Raw genomic sequence first — 16,021 nt, forward strand, 5'->3', positions numbered from 1 at the left:
GCGGCTGCACCCCCGTCCCCCCGCAGCCTAAGTGGCGCCCGCGCTCTAGATACCGGCCTCGCGGCCGGGCCCAGCCGCAGCACCGGAGCTCCGTCACCCCCACCCTACGGGGCGATCGGGGGCCCGGCCGCCCCTCGAAGGGAAGTGCGGARGACTCGAACCCGCTGCCGGCGGCCGGGCCCGCCCCAGGCCTAGACTGCCCCCCAGATCCTAATCCCAACCCCAACCCCGGCTGCCGGCGGGGCCGCTCCCCGACGGCACCTACCGCTGCCTCCATCGCCGCGCCCGCTTCTCCTCGCCGCCGCCGCTCCGCCCTCGTCGGGGCCTGGAAGCTTCCAGCGCCGCCACCGCCCATTGGGCCGCGGCTACCCCGCCCCGGGGCGGGAGGATCCCACCGCCCCCCACCCCCATCCCCACCCCGGGGACGCGCCCCCGGGGAAGCGGGGCGCCCTGGGGGGGTACCCGCGCCCTCCACGCTGCTGCTCCCCACTGCCTTGCGGTGGGGTTTGGGCGCTCCACCAGCCCCGTCAGGGCTCTGTAACCGTAGGACCTCTGGGAATGGGGAAAAACTGGGCAAATTAAAAAAAAACAGCTTTGCAGAGGGCAGGGGAGCAGCATGATGGGCGAGAGGCACAGGCACAGAGGTGAGACGCAGAGGTGAGGTGAGATGCAGAGCTGAGGACTGGGCACTCACAGGCTCGGGGCGGGAGGCGAGGGGACCCGTTTGACCCAGCGTAGCAGTGGCACCCTGCACCCGCACCGTTTGTCCAGGGTGGACGTCAGCACAGCCTTTCTTTGTGCACAGCACCATGTTTTGCAGAATGGCTCGTTCAAGGGGCCGTGAAGGAAGCACAGCTCAAGAAGCAGCCAAGACAGCATTTAACGTCAGCTCCCGCTCAGAGGAGTGGAGGCAGGTAAATGAATCCCTGCCTCAAGCAGAAAGCAGGCKAAAGGAGGAGGCAGGGATGGGACAGACAGAAGATTTATGTTTCTTGGAATGGCCTTTACATTTTGCTTTGCATAAGGTCACCTCCCTGCAAGCCAGAGCAGCGACGCTAGACTGGACGTTTATTCAAAACGAAGGGAACAAGAAGCTGCAGCCAAGACCCTGGGGTTTGCCAGCCGCATGGGGCTCCGCTTGTCACCTTAACGATCATGGACAGGAGGCAAATGCTTGCCAGGGACTCTCACAAAACAGCTTTCCAGCAAATCGCTCAGGGCCACAGTGTTTTGTAGAAGGCAACGCAGCCTCTCTGCTCCCATTGCGGAAAGGAGGGCACAAGACAAGAATAAACACAGCTTTCAAAGGCTCTCAGGCTCTCCAGAGCCACATCGCTTGGTAAAGGAGACAAGCAGCTTGGCATTTACAGGAGGAAATCTGTCAGCAGAAATCCAGTGAACAGGTAGATGTGGCCAGAAGGGTTTAAGACTGGCTTGTTCGTGTCTTGATCTCCTCAGCAAGGTTCTCCCTGGGAACACCAACCTACGAAGGAGAAGCACAAAGTTCCATAAATACAACACAAGCAGCTTGACATATTGTGACTTTTTCTGGTCCCACAGGAATGGCCCACACAGCATTCGCTGCCCTCCATCTCAGGAGATCACGTGGTGGTGCTCTCTGTCCCCTGTTCCTCCAAAGGGATGGAGCAGCAAATGCAGATCTGGCTCTTGACAATCATGAGTCACATTCCTCCCAGAGTGCTTCCTACTGGTTCCAAAGCCACAGCCACATGGATCACTGCTGTCCCCACTCATCCTAACAGTGCACCCAGGATGATGAGTGATGTCCTATGCCCTGGAAGGAGAGCATGAGCATACACACAGCCCATTGAGCTTTCCCACACACACCAGACCTCTGAATTGAGGAAGAGTTGGAAGTTCAAGGAGGCCACATGATGGGAGACTCTCCAGAGTGGAGGAGACAGTGCTCCTTGGCTTGGGGGAACGGTGCAGGGGGAAGAACTGGAATATCATGTGTTTCAGAAGTCCCTGGAGAGACCACAACTTAGAAAGATCTAATGAGAAGTGCAATGTATAAAGACCTGAGAACCTAAACTGTTACAGGAGGCTTTGTGGGAAACTAAGGCCAGGCACGTGCTGCACAGCAAGTCAAGAAAGGCTGAGGAGACTCTCCATACACTCTCTCCAAAGGTGCACACACAAGTCCAGGCCTATTAAAGTACTGCCATCAATCAATGGACCTCCTATCGAGTCTGCCAGCACAGGCTCTCATTCCTCTGACTGTTGTATGTGGACAGTCTTTCCCTCTGCAGCACCTCCTGGACAAGCAGCTTTCCAAAGTCTTGGAGGCTTTTCACATCAGGTGGAAGTGCCTTGCTCCTCCCATCTCCCCCTTTGGATACTAAGCTCAGAATGCAAGCCTGCAAAGCCACCTTGCTACCTACAACCTAACTGCACTGCTGCTGAACAGCTGAGTATGGATGGGTCCTGAGGGCTGGCCTGAGCTGAGATGAAGGGTCAAGTAGCTGGCAGTCCCACTCCCAAGGTAGCACAGGCCTCACCTCCTCCCTGGTGGCCACAACTCGCAGCTTGACAACTCCATCCTTGAGCTCCTGCTCACCCACGATGGCAACAAGGGGAATGCCTGTGTCCTCACAGTACTGAAGCTGATTCAGTAGTTTGGGATTCTTCTTGTACAGCATCTCTGCCTGCAAGAGACCCAAAGCACAACACTCTGCTCAGCTCCAACCCATTTCTTTGCACCCTCAGCTGGACATTCTTGGTCTAACCTGCTCATCGCTGACTGGTGAGTGGGGTACAGAGTGGGCTGTGAGACTGGAGCTAAAGGAGAAGGCTGGACATTATAGCTAGTGAGTAAGGCAATGCAGCTCAAAGGCACTCACAACACCCTGTTTATCATAGGAAAGCACCAGCTTATTAGCTCTAGTCTGTGGCAGACCAGGGCTGACACCCATAATGTCCCTGTGGGCTCAGAATCCCCTGCAGAGTACCGAGGTGCTACTCAGCCTCCAAGGAGTCTGGGGAGAAGCTGCCTGAAGCCAGCAGGGAGCAGGGCATGCTGCACAACTTACCTTCTGCATGTGGAAAACAGCCCAGGCTCCTCCCTGACTCCTTCCCCTCCTTGAAAGGCCAGGTATTTTTGGCTTTCTCTTGGAGGCAGCATGAAATCACAGCTGCCATGCAGCAGGGGCTGGCTTGACAATCTGTCTTAAGTTAAAGATGCAGCCAGAGCAACCCCTGCAGTGCTAGGGAGGTAACCATATTGTGTCCAGCCCTTCCTAGGGAACGTCCAATTCGGGGCACAGAGAAGAGGCTGACTCCAGTCAGGAAGGCAGCCTGCTGCCAACCTTCTCTCCACAACTCCCTCCTCCCCAAGTAAAGCTAGATCTGGTCCATTCCTGGCATAGGAAACAGGAGAGTTGACCAGGCAGCTCCTCATGTGACCACCAGCAGTTTATACCTTGATCCCAGCGTCCCACAGCTCAGAGATGAGCTTCAGTCGCTCTTCTAGGAGCTTCTTTTGGGCAGAGGCCACTAGCACCTGCGTCTCTGTTGTTCGGATCTTCTCTCCAGAGGCCTGGAGGAGAGGCAGACTCAGTAAATGCCATGGACATACAGAGATATCCCAGACCCTGTGAGCAGGAATGGTCCACATCCCAGATCCACCTGTTCAGAAAAGGACCAGGCTCAGTGGGACAAGCAGCACAGCTCCATCACAGTCAGAGAGGCCCACAGACCCCCATCCTGGAGCCAAATCCAACCTTCTGGGATTGTTCTGTGATAGGGGTTTAACACAGTCTCCTTCTTGCACTGCAAGTGTGTGCAGGCTGGAGGATCTGCTGAGGATGAGCAATCTCTCTCTCTTCATCTGCCTAGAGACTGTTCCTCTGCACCCAAAGGTTTGCAGCCTCACAGAAACCTGCCTTGAATGGCTCAGGAGCAGCCTAGTGGGAGCTGGACAGAGCCAGCTGTCTGCTGCACAGTTGGGCTGGAAACTGTGAGTTGGATGTAACAGCAGCAAACTGATATGCTCCAGGACTCTCAGGAGTAATCATCAGCCATCGGCTCCCAAATGAGACACTGGATACTCAAAGTGGCATTTTCCTGCCTCTGCTTTCTCCGGAGGGAGAAATCTTTAAAGGTCACCTGAAGAAGGACAAACCTGTCCAGGACYGAAGGTAGTGGGGAGAGGGTTCATTTTCCACTTAGAAATCCAGTTTGTATCTGGCTGCCAGGAGAGAGCTCTCCACAACAACAGAGCTCTGGAGGATGCAAATGGGAGGCCAAGATATACCTGGCATGCACTGAATAGGACTAAAGATGAGGAATGGGCAGAGAAACTCTTGAGCAGAAGGGACAGGAGTAAAGTATCTGGCACCTCCTAGACACACTATGCTCCCTGATCTGGGAGATCCAATCCCTTTCTGATCCTCATAGTACCTTTTATGTGATGTGATTTTTCAACTTCTTCATCAATGACCTGGATTAGGGGACAGAGCGCCTCCTCAGCAAGTTTGCTGATGATACCAAGCTGAGAGGAGTGGCTGATACACCAGAGGGCTGTGCTGCCATTCAGAGAGTCCTGGACAGGCTGGAGAGTTGGGTGGAGAGGGACCTCCTGAGGTTCAACAACGGCAAGTGCAGAGTTCTGCACCTAGGGAAAAAATAACCCTCCGCACCAGTACAAGCTGGGGGCTGACCTGCTGGAGAGCAGCTCTGCAGAGAAGGACCTGGGAGTGCTGGTGGATGACAAGTTGACCATGAGYCAGCAATGTGCCCTTGTGGCCAAGAAAGCCAATAGTATCCTGGGATGCATTAGGAAGAGTGCTGCCAGCAGGTCGAGGGAGGGGATCCTGCCCCTCTACTCAGCCCTGGGGAGGCCTCATCTCGAGTACTGTGTCCAGTTGTGGGCTCCCCAGTACAAGAAAGACATGGAGCTACTGGAGAGAGTYCAGCATAGGGTTACCAAGACGATCAGAGGGCTGGAGCACCTGCCCTATGAGGAACGGCTGTGAGAGCTGGGCCTCTTTAGCCTGGGGAAGGGAAGACTGAGGGGGGATCTTATCAATGTGTACAAGTACCTGAAGGGAGGGTGTCAAGGGGACGAGGACAAACTCTTTTCAGTTGTCCCATGTGACAGGACAAGAGGCAATGGGCAGAAACTGAAACACAGGAAGTTCCACCTGAATGTGAGAAGGAATTTCTTTTCTGTGAGAGTGACGGAGCATTGGAACAGGTTGCCCGGAGAGGTTGTGGAGTCTCCTTCTCTGGAGATATTCAAGGCCCGCCTGGATGTGGCCCTATCTAACATGCTCTAGGTGACCCTGCTGAGCACGGGGGTTGGACTAGATGATCTCCAGAGGTCCCTTCCAACCTTACTGATTCTATGATGGGTGCACATACAGGGCTACTCTCACCCTGTCAGTCTCGCACTGGCTGGCGTGCCAAGAAGGCTCAGTGGTCATTTTAGGTGCCTAATGCAGTGGAGAACACTAAGGCATCTGATGTGGGTACCTGGTACTGCTGAGAGAACCCACTCCAGCTGCAGCTGAACATGTCAGATTCCCATCTCTAATCATGTTGGAAGAGGGATCTTATCTCTAGTGAGACTTCCAAAGATCATCTCTCAAACAAGAGGAAAAAGGAGATTGTGACCTGGCTCTGACTCTTGCTGCAGAGCAAAGTGGGGACCTGACTGGCTCCTCCATAAAGGACCACAGTGAGTAAGACTAACTTCAGCATCTTCTGAAATAGGGGGCAAAACACAGGTGAAGAGTGGAAATCCTCACCTTCCTCCCACCCTAGTCAAGTTCCAAGGCACCTACCTCCACCTTCTGCTCCATGATGGAGAAGATCCGCTCAATCCCAATGCTGACTCCCACACAGGGCACCTTGCGGCCCTTGGGATCAAACATCCCCACCAGCCCATCGTAGCGACCACCTCCAGCCACGCTCCCAACGCTGACTGACTCCTCTACAAGGTTGTTCTCCTGCTGTACCAGGACAGCCTCAAAGATCACCCCTGTATAGTAGTCCAGACCTCGTGCCAGGCTCAGGTCAAAGGAGATCTGCAGGACACAAGCACAGTCCCATCACTGGGCGCAGCTCAGACACAAAGGCAGCACCCGCTCCCCTCCCCCCTCCACCATCCTCTGCACCTCCTCACCTTCCCTGTGATGCCAAACAGTGTCAGGTACTCAAAGAGCAGCTTCATGTCCCCCAGACCCTCCTTGGCTAGTTTATTCTGAGATAGCTTTGGGTCCTGGAGGAGCTGCTCAATCAGGTCCAGGCCACCTGTGGGAACAAGGCATGCCTGGGGTCTGCCATGGGCCAGCAACAGGGCAGCACTGGCAACCAGGGGCCCAGCCAGTCACGCGGGCTGCTTTGCACGCTCTGTCCCTGCCCAGGGTGCACTGGCCCCTCTCTGCCTGGCCTGGAAGAGAGTGGCCGCACCTATGGGGACAGTGACCGAGCAGGCTGGAAGGGAGCTTTCAGGTGAGAGGGAGAAGGGATCCACCCTACAGTGCTCACCATGGAGCTGGACGTAATCCCCGATGCGATCCGCAGCCTCAGGAGAGAGCCCCTTCTCTCCCACCATCTCGCTCTTCACATCCTCCCATGACATCTGTGAGGGGAGACAAGAACATCAGCTGCTACCCCAGGGATACAGCTCTTCCTGGGAACGCTCTCTGGCAGCCCTGGCCCTCTGTCCTGCCTCACACAGGTGAACAGACTTGTCTTCCTCCAACATGTCTTTACACTGTGGGACTCTGTCAGTGTCAGAGTGGACAAGGACTCCGTGAAGGAAACGGAAAACAAAATGTAGCCAAAACTGAGGCCTGTTGCACCCATGAAGTATTCTTAGCAGCACATAATTAATATACTTGCTTTGAACCTGGATAGGAGCATGATATAATAATTGACACTGTAGGAGCATTTTGTAACACTGTAATACTACTAATCGCATTGCCAGCAACAATGTAAAAACCTTTTGTTACAAAGCTCAGCAAAAATATGTAATAAACATGTAACTACAAAGCAGCAAATAGATTTGAGGCAGTTGCATAAAGCAGGTGAAGACAAGCACACGCAAGAAGTAAAATCTAACACAACAACAAAGGATGCAGAATGAGCAGGATAGATGTATGGTGGAACCAGAACTAGTCCTGGTCATAGAAACAAGACAAACTGTGCCGGGAGCAAATGAAGCCTCTCTGTTTTTCTGGAGATGGAGTCAGGAGCATACGAACACCAATAACGAGTGATAAAAAACAAGAAACAAAGAAGTTGACCACTTCAGTTCCACACCTTCCCTCCATGGAAACCTTGAGTCGCCTCCACCTGAGCTGCTGAGATCATCAAGGATGGAGCCATCAGTGTTAACAACACAGCAACAGTTAAGTACACTCACAGCTAATTTGGCACGAGATTGTATAGGACTAATTCTTTGTAGTGATAATGCTGGATAATAATTAAGAACTGAGCACTGGCAATGTGTACTGTTAATGAATGTCACTCCAACCAAGGGTTGTTCTGAAGTCAAACTGGCTTGATCCATTTGTTCTTTAAACAGTCCCATTATTCCCTAATACCATGTAGGCATATATCCAGTCACAACCCAGACTACTGCATCTTTTGTGCTAAGGAGAGAAACCAAAAAACAGAGGACRGATCAATGACCACAAGAAGACAGAGGCATACAACAGAAAGAGTCCACCACACCTGATGCTTACCATCAGTAAATCTCTCTCTCATAATGTGTAGGGCACACTTGGTAAGAAAGCTGAGACATGTTCAGTTCTTCCCTTGGCACTTACATTTGGTAACCATTGGAAAGGATGTTGGGCTATGTGAGCTTTACTCTCACATGGTACTGTTCTTTCTACAGCTGTGCCTAAACTGTGATTCATGCAGCAGGCCTGCACTGAGACAGCATAGACCTCAGCATAGCTGGGAACACTTGTATGAAGCTGAATACGCAGATGATCAGCCCACAATGATAGCAGTCTTAGCTGCAAGGCCAGAAGCAACTTGGGAATGCTGTCAAGGTGTAATTTGGACACCGTGAAGCAGTAACGCTGTTCCTCTTGACAGCATTGCTAAGGTTTGCTGACTGAACTGAAACTAAAACAGGGCTTTGGGAAGCACAGGCTAAGGACAGTATAGGCAGGAGCAGGCAAGCTCCCCTTGCTGTGTTCAGCCATCTAAAAAGAGACAGAAGGACTCATAGCAAGAAGTGCTGATCTGTATTAGCATCTTGCTTGATCTGATGCTCACTCTTCCCTAGATGCTGACACTTCCTGTGAGACATGAGCTGCACCTGGAGAATTGCCTCATCACCTCTTCCATGCTCTCCACGGCATCTCTTCTCCAGTACATAACTCCATCTCTTATATCCATGCAGAGCCTCTTTATATCCCAACACTGCAGGCAGCAGAAGTGCACTAAAACTTGTATCTTTATTTTAAGATTCCTATTCCTTAGCTATTAGTAGAGGACAGTAAAAACTTACAGAACCAGTTGTGCACAGAGTTTCTGATCTGATTTCTGATCTCTCATTCTTTCTCACTCTAAATCTCTTTCTCTAACTCAGACACTTGTTTCCAAGCGAACATGAAAACCTCATTTCTATATGTCCTTCTTGCTTCTATTGCTGTCTTCCTGTTGTTCGCTCACTCCATCTCCCGAGGGCCCCACAACCCAGCTAGAGGCACAGGTTCTACCAGGATTCCCTGATCACCCCTAAACAGCATGGCCAGCAAAGTGCACACACTATGGTCCATATGTTCCCAGCAAGGATGCTGGACATGACATTGCCAAGCAAGAGTAGTACTTACTCAACAGCAAGATTTGCTGGACAACACAACGATTTCTGCAGCCAACACAACCACTTCCATTTGACCCGGCCCTGTCACCTGCAGGGCAACTGCTTTTATGCATGACTGCAGTTCTCCTCTTCTAGACTACCACAGCAGTTTGCCATTAGATCTCTTTACTACTGAGTTCTGAAATTTGAGCAAAGATTCCAGAATACAATTATGATTCCTTAAGCCACCATCCTAAAAACCACATTGGAAAAGGCTTTTCAATGTTGTGGCTCAGTCTGAAAGGTGGGATCTCAAGCTCTAGGTTCATAAGCAGTGGCAGCTTAAGCCACCTGAGGTTTGGGATATTAATTTTAGAGAGCCTCYAAGGAGAAGAGCGCCTTTTCCTCCCTTCTTTCCATTTGTCAGCACCATGTGAGATGTTGGAGGAGAAAGCATAGAACCCAGTTCTGCTATGTGGCTGCAGTGCCCAGCATGTCTCCTCCTCAACATTCATGTGGGAAAGAAAAAGAAGGAAAAGGAGCACCTCAATTATTTGCATTTTGCAGCCAGCTTTCATAGCCCCATGGCCAGAGCAACCACAGGGACAGGGACTCACTGAAAGCCCAGTAGCAGCTGCTGCAGGCCAGAGCTCCAACCCATACCTTATCCAGTTTGTCAACGCTGGAGCAGATGGTCCGGAATTTGCTATCTGCAACACCACAAACTGCAAACATCCCATCAAGGATGCGTCGATCGTTGACCTGGGGGATAGGAAACAAGTCATTTACTAAGAACTCAGACATATGCTTCAATTGAGTCCAGTTTCTCTCCTTTCTGGTTTCAGCTATGTAAGAGAAAAATTAGCAGTCACCCTAGCCTGATGGGGAACTCTTGTGGAGCTGCTTGGCATTCTGATGTATAAGATATTTCCCATTTCAGAATAGTAGGGAAAAAAGACAGCTATCTGCATTCTCAAAAGTCTGCCAATGCACCTCTCCAGCGACTCAAGAAGCCAGTCAGGAGTGGGCAAAATTTTGTCATTGGTTAGGAACTAGAAAGGAAAGACCAAGATGAGATGAGCTTTACCAGAATGTGGAGAATCAGACTCAGCTAGAGCAGTGGGGTGGAGAGACAGATGGTGGAAGAGAAACAACAGTCAACCTGGAGTGCAAGTGGCTGGTAGTATTTTTTGCTGCTTATAATTCCTGGGCAATTTCAGTCTTTTCCTCATYTTTGAGGAGCAAAGCTGCCTCTCTCCCCACACCAGGCCAACTACAGCAATTAATTCCTACCAAGCCTGGGTAGAGCCATCAGCTTCTCCTTCTAGAGCCACAGACATCTCCACTTAACAGAGAAAAAGCTGAAGAAAACTGGTGGGACCTACAAGCCCTCTTATATGAGTACACATGCCATCAGTCTCTAATGCAGGTTTAAAAACAGGCCAGGAACAGACCATGAACTGAGGTGAATTCAGTACATTACCCTGTTCTCTCAGTGCAGGAACAAAGTGATATCCGATTATGTTAAAACATTGTTGAGGGATTTTTTCTTTTATAGCACAGTAGATTCCCACAGTTTAATTATGCTCTGCAAGAGGAGATAATTGAGGCCAAAGGCTTAGCTGGATTCAATATTTCTATGGCTAGCAAGAATATCTGCAGTTAAATTAGACAGCAACAGACTGTTCAAAGGCTATAAATACTCCTGCATTGACATGAACCAGATGGTCACTCATGGAAGAGATGGAGCTGTTTCCACCACAGGCAGGCTGTTCTGCCATTCCCCATTACAGGGTCACTTGTCTGTCCTCATAAGGATCTGCTGTTGCCGCTGACCAAACACAAACTACTTGGACCTCAACTTGATGGCAGTTCCTGTGCACAGCCCTTCAGCTCATCTCAGACTGGCTCAAGGGCAGACAGATGCAGCGGAGGCCACAATGGTGAGCCTAACACCCAGCTTGCTGTCAGATATGACCTACACCTCTCACCTCCCAGCCCAGCCCATCAAAAGCCCAGCTCTAGGCCCCCCTCAGAGCTCCCACTGTCCTCCTACATGTCAGATCCTCCTACCCATTGCTCTCCTGCTGCTGTAAACATACTTATCCTGATCTGCATACCTAGAACCATTTGTTACCATACCAAGATGACAGCTGTTTTGAAGCAAATGGCAAGTGCAACCTAAAAGTAATGCATATGTCTTCTGGAAGATGTCTCAGTACCACAAAGGACCTGGTGGAATCTGCAGACAACACTGCACACACACATGAGATATCCCTACTAAGGGACCAGAAGTGGGGACAAGGGCAAGCATCCTGGGTTAGAGCCTATTTTACTGCAGGCAGTGTATATGACAGCCACATTGTTATTTGGGCTGCTGGATATTTTGCAGGGGACCATGGTTAATTCTTCAGAGAACCTCACTAACTGTGGCTTTGGGGAACCCCCTATATTCCCACTTAAAGGGCAGTCTGAGCTGAGGACCAACATTCAACCTGCAAACAGAGACAGTGCAAGAGCAGGGAGAGGCCAGATCAACTAGGGTTTCTGGATGAGGACTTGGTAGGGATTAGAAAGGGAACAGATGTTGCTGAGTAGAGCCATAGAGACAAAGACCACTGGCTTTGCACTGTGGCACAGAGAATCATGCCTGGGGATCTAGCTCTGGTCTCACCTTAATAAGAAAGTTTCCAAGCTGCAGCTCACTCAGGATCTCATGCACTATTTTCAGGCACTCGGCATCAGGAATCATAGGATCGAACTGACCAGCGATGTCAAAATCCTGGGGACAAGAAAAGGTAGTGAGCGCTTTGGCAATGCTACTGGAAAAACCCAGCCAAGAGCTGGTCAATCATATTTAAGAAATGATGCAGAAAAAGCTGCTAGGCTGAGCAGAGAAGCGAAGCAGGTCAAGGAGAGAGGGTACAAGAACTTGATTTACTCAGTTTAAGGAAGGCAAGTTTTCTCTAAGGGAATACTTGGGAAGGGGTGAGAATCAATATCAAGGGATGAGAGCTATTGTTTAAATAACTGCATTGGCACAAGGGAAAATAAGCTATAATTTTAGCTCAGATATTAGAAGACCATTTCTAACTAGGAATAACATCTTGGATTGATCTTTCAAATGAGACAGCAGGCAAACTGTAGACATTTTGGAAATGGGAATTTGACAGCATCAGGAATTGAAATACATCAACAGAGATCRTATGGAGAAACAGTAATATTCTCAATTAATAATTAGTTTGTGATATGAGGCCCTGGAGACTGTGTTAATACAGTCGAACAAACCCATTCCTCAGGGCTCCTGTACTTGGCTGAGAGCACCAAAAGGGACATTGCTCTCTGACCTGTTCTGTAATTAGGCCTCCAGGTTTTTCTGCGCCTTCCTTTGAAACGAAGGATCGACTAAGCACAGGAAAAGTGCTGTGGCTGAGTCACTCACCTGCCTAATTGACGTGTCCTGTTTGCATACCCATATGTTAAACTGATGCCAGATTTGGGATCAGGAAGAAATTCTTCCCTTAGACCAGGCTGGTAGGCACTGTGGGATGCAGGAAGGAGCTGCCCTCCTCCACAGTGCAAAGCAACAGCCTGCTGCCTCGGGCTCCAGGAAGTTCCATTACTAAGTTCCCTGTTACAACAGTGCCCTAAGTTATGGCCGCTGTCTTCAGGCTCTCACTCTCAGGCTGGGTTTAGCACCCACAGGGGTGCACAGAGGAGAAGGTCAACGGATCCTCCTAAGCATCTTAAAGTCACGGGGAAGCTGACCTCAGGGTAGCACTGACTTTGGTCCTATATCCTCACAACTGCTGCCCAGCAACACCTCTGCCAATGGCCAAACTCACACACTGGTAAAACTCCCTGTAGCGGCCCCTGGTCATGGCTGGGTTGTCCCGCCTGTACACCTTAGCAATGTGGTAGCGCTTAATGTTGGTGATTTTGTTCATTGCCAAATAGCGAGCAAAAGGCACCTGAGACCGAAAGGTTAAGGATAGAAATGGGGAGGAATCACCCCAACCCAGTCATCACCCACAGGCAGTGCCGGGCCCTCATTATCTCCCCAAGATCTAGCACAGTGCAGCATACACCCATGAGAAAGCAACAAGTGTCAGGACTCCCTGAGGTTCCCTGAGGCCTCCCCAGCTCTCTGAGACACAATCCCACATGTGCTGCCATTAGCACAAGAAAAGGTGTCCTTACAGACACCTTCCTGCACTGCCACAGGCCAGATCTCATGCCCGTGTGGCTTAAATACAATTGTAGCCTGCTTCGGGTGCCCTGTTATAGAACAAACCCCACTCAGCACAGATCTCCCTTCCCTCCACATGCAAGCACTACTTTGCTCAACTGTAGAGCTAAACAGCAAGTAACTGAGCAAGAGCTCTGCCCACACTGAACTACACCATCTGCTCATGCTCTTCATGCCACTACAGAGGTCAGAAGCAAGAGACTGTCATCCCTCTTCCTCCCTTGCCCTCTGGATAGGGCTGCTCCAAAAGGGAGATACCAAAGACAACAAGACCCCTCAGCATTGCAGGAACTGGGCTCTGGCAGGATACAGTCAGGTCGTAACGCAGGGACAGCAGCTCTCCCCCCTGATCCTGCAGATCATAGATGAGTTTCGAGTCTTCTCCATACTTCCCTGTCAGTGTTTCCTACAAAACAAGCACACATGAACAAACAACGTCTTCAGTGACAACAGATCATAGAATCACAGAATGCTTGAGGTTAGAAGGGACCTTTGGAGATCGTCTAGTCTAACCCCCCTGCTCAAGCAGGGTCATCTACAGCAAGTTGCTCAGAACTGTGTCCAGATGGCTTTTGAATATCTCCAGAGATGGACAGTCCACAGTCTGTCTGGGATACCTAAAAGCTGATCTAAGGGATCAGCCCTAGAACACGCAGAGAACAAGAACGGAAAGAGAGGACACACTAGGAAATGGAAGACAACAATTCTTAGCCCTCCAGCTTACTATAGAGAATCCAGTTTCCTGAGGTCACTGGTCTCCTAAGGTCAGCATTAATGATTTTCCCACTCTGTAAATGCACCTTAAGCTTTCAACTGCTTGATCTGAACCACCTCAGCCAGCTTGCTCTGCCTTTGCTCACCTTCAGCTCAAACACTGGTGTGTCAATAACCTCTGCTCCATGGCGCTTGAAGCAGGTAATGATAGCATTGAAGACTCTCTCCCGAATGGCCATTTGTTTGGGGTTGTAGTCCCGCGTGCCCTGGGATGAGATGAGGAAAAGAAGAGCAAAACACACATCAGGTTAGAGGTAACAGAGAATATCCCTGGCAACTGTCTGTGTTGAGGGCCAGGCATGCAGCAGCAGACAGAGAGGTGCAGAATCTACCAAGATCATGTCCAGAAACCAGATGGCAAGACAGCTGGTAAAAAGCATCGCCAAAGAATACTAGAAAACATCAGGACTCGGCTCCTACGTGAACTGTCACAGTCAGCAGAGCTAAATGTGAGCCAGGTGTTTCAAGATGCAGGAGGCAAAGGAGCTTATGTGGATCCAGGACCCAGAGAACTCAGTGCTCTTAAGGCAGATGATACAGTGAGGATCTGTTCACAGCTTTGATTCAGATGCATCAGTCAGATCCGTAAAATAATTCTGACGACTGGGCTTAGAGGGCATACACCCTTTGAAACTGTCAAACAAACAGCAACTTTATACTTTCCAAAGAACTCACATAGAAGGAAGTCAGATATTTTCAAAGGGTGCTACCTAAAAACCGCTCACCTGCTGTTCAACGGGATAGGCTCCCTTTTAATTTCTTCACTATTAAGAGCCACTGAGTCATTTTGATAACTCCCTTTTAAGCTTTCAGCAATGCATAATTGACTGTTAATTAACTGGATCTCTCTTTCAAGGTACAGTCAGACGAGAAAAAGCAGCGAGCTCAGGCATATTACACTCAGCAACATCCTGTATACTGGTCGCACAGTGAAAAGTGCCTTTCAGTAGTGCTTTGACATGGCTAAGATGCAGGAAAATCCACTTGTATTTCCCTTGGAACTCACAGGGCTGGAAATCCCCTCTCCAGATCACAATTAAGTTTACCAAAATATACAACAAAGGAAATGCAGTAATCAGAGGAGAACATTATTAAGGATTTCCTCTAAGTCACTGGTGTTAGCATAAGCTGGTTTATTAGTGAACAACACCCATAGCTGTCCACAAGTCACAGTGTGGCAGAGCAGTTTGTCTTTGGTCAGCTGCTAGCGAAGAAACATTTGGGTTACAAAAAAACTTTAGCATAAATTGTATTACAGACACTAATGGGTCTAAGGCTGCCCATGAGGGAAGAGTTCTTTTGTGAGAGAAGAGATATTGGCAGCAGGCCAGACCTGCTCTTTAAACAGGATGGATCCACTCCTACAGACTGATGCAAAACCAGAAGCCATGAGAAAAAAAAAAGACATCTTTCCTCCCTGCCACATTGTAAGATGTGCTGAATATTTCTGGCAAACACTGCCGGGCATTGGGGTTTCCTTGGCTCATATATTCTTTGCAGCACCCCGCACTGAGCCTGGCACTTTGCAATACTGTGCACTCACTCAACCTGTCAGTGGCTTCACCCCTCTGCGTGGTTAGCAGGAGTATGAGCACATTGAGGATCCTTACCTTTGAGAGCCAGGGTTTGCAGACACTGGTGCTACTGGTCAGTGCTACACAAACTGAAGAGCCCTAAACCTAAATTGCCCACCAGAGGTAATACAAGTCATGATTGCCCACCAGGGGTAATACAAGTTGTGATCCTACTCCAAACAGTGAGACCGGGGCAGACACACACCTTATAGTGTGCAGCTGTAAAACGACCAAACGAGAACTTATGTCCCTAACTGCATCAGTTTGGGGTTGGCTTGTCACAGAAGCACCAGAAGCCTTTAGAGTTTTAGTAGGGATATCTGGGCTGGATGCTGTCAGAGTTATTTTCATCCTTCTCTCTCCTACCACATAGCCATTATGAGCAAAAGGGAAACAGAAACAAAAAGAAAGACAGGCAGGTCAGCGCTGCCAGCGGAGACTCTACACACCAGGCGCATACGGGTGGGTGCTCACACAAGCAGACTGCGCACGGAGAGCTGTGTGCGGGCACGTGCGGTTGAAGACGTTACCTTCGGGGTCTTGAGCACAAATTTGCCCTTCCCTTCCTCTCCCAGCTCGGCCTTCATCTCCAGCAACTTTGCCACCTCCTCCGCGATCTGGGGAGGGAGCAGCAGG

The 16,021-nt window shown here is 50.1% G+C and overlaps 1 protein-coding gene across 1 annotated transcript; it reads right to left on the bottom strand.

Moving 5' to 3' along the window:
* Window positions 1-966: 966 nt before the first annotated feature.
* HARS1 (histidyl-tRNA synthetase 1) lies at window positions 967-16,015 on the bottom strand. Its single transcript, XM_085307744.1, has 12 exons — window positions 15,916-16,015; window positions 13,898-14,017; window positions 13,348-13,443; window positions 12,634-12,759; window positions 11,463-11,570; window positions 9,452-9,550; window positions 6,514-6,607; window positions 6,149-6,276; window positions 5,808-6,050; window positions 3,443-3,559; window positions 2,523-2,669; window positions 967-1,483 (listed from the first exon to the last, which is right to left on the bottom strand). Exons 1-12 carry the CDS (start codon window positions 15,970-15,972, stop codon window positions 1,424-1,426), a joined length of 1,395 nt encoding a protein of 464 aa, XP_085163870.1. The 5' UTR covers window positions 15,973-16,015; the 3' UTR covers window positions 967-1,423.
* Between the last annotated feature and the right edge of the window lie 6 nt (window positions 16,016-16,021).

The sequence above is a fragment of the Rhea americana genome, unplaced genomic scaffold (genome assembly GCF_003343005.1).
Source record: "Rhea americana isolate MKP2758 unplaced genomic scaffold, rheAme1 scaffold_262, whole genome shotgun sequence".
Lineage (NCBI taxonomy): Eukaryota > Metazoa > Chordata > Aves > Rheiformes > Rheidae > Rhea > Rhea americana.

What these genes read in the sequence shown, in the direction of transcription:
- HARS1 (XM_085307744.1), bottom strand. Translation starts at nt 15,972, where the DNA reads ATGAAGGCCGAGCTGGGAGAGGAAGGGAAGGGCAAATTTGTGCTCAAG. An exon ending in TTGTGCTCAAGACCCCGAAG is followed by an intron (nt 14,018 to 15,915) that starts GTAACGTCTTCA and finishes ATCTCATCCCAG; the next exon opens with GGCACGCGGGACTACAACCC. An exon ending in GCGTTGACAAACTGGATAAG is followed by an intron (nt 6,608 to 9,451) that starts GTATGGGTTGGA and finishes CTCCCCTCACAG; the next exon opens with ATGTCATGGGAGGATGTGAA.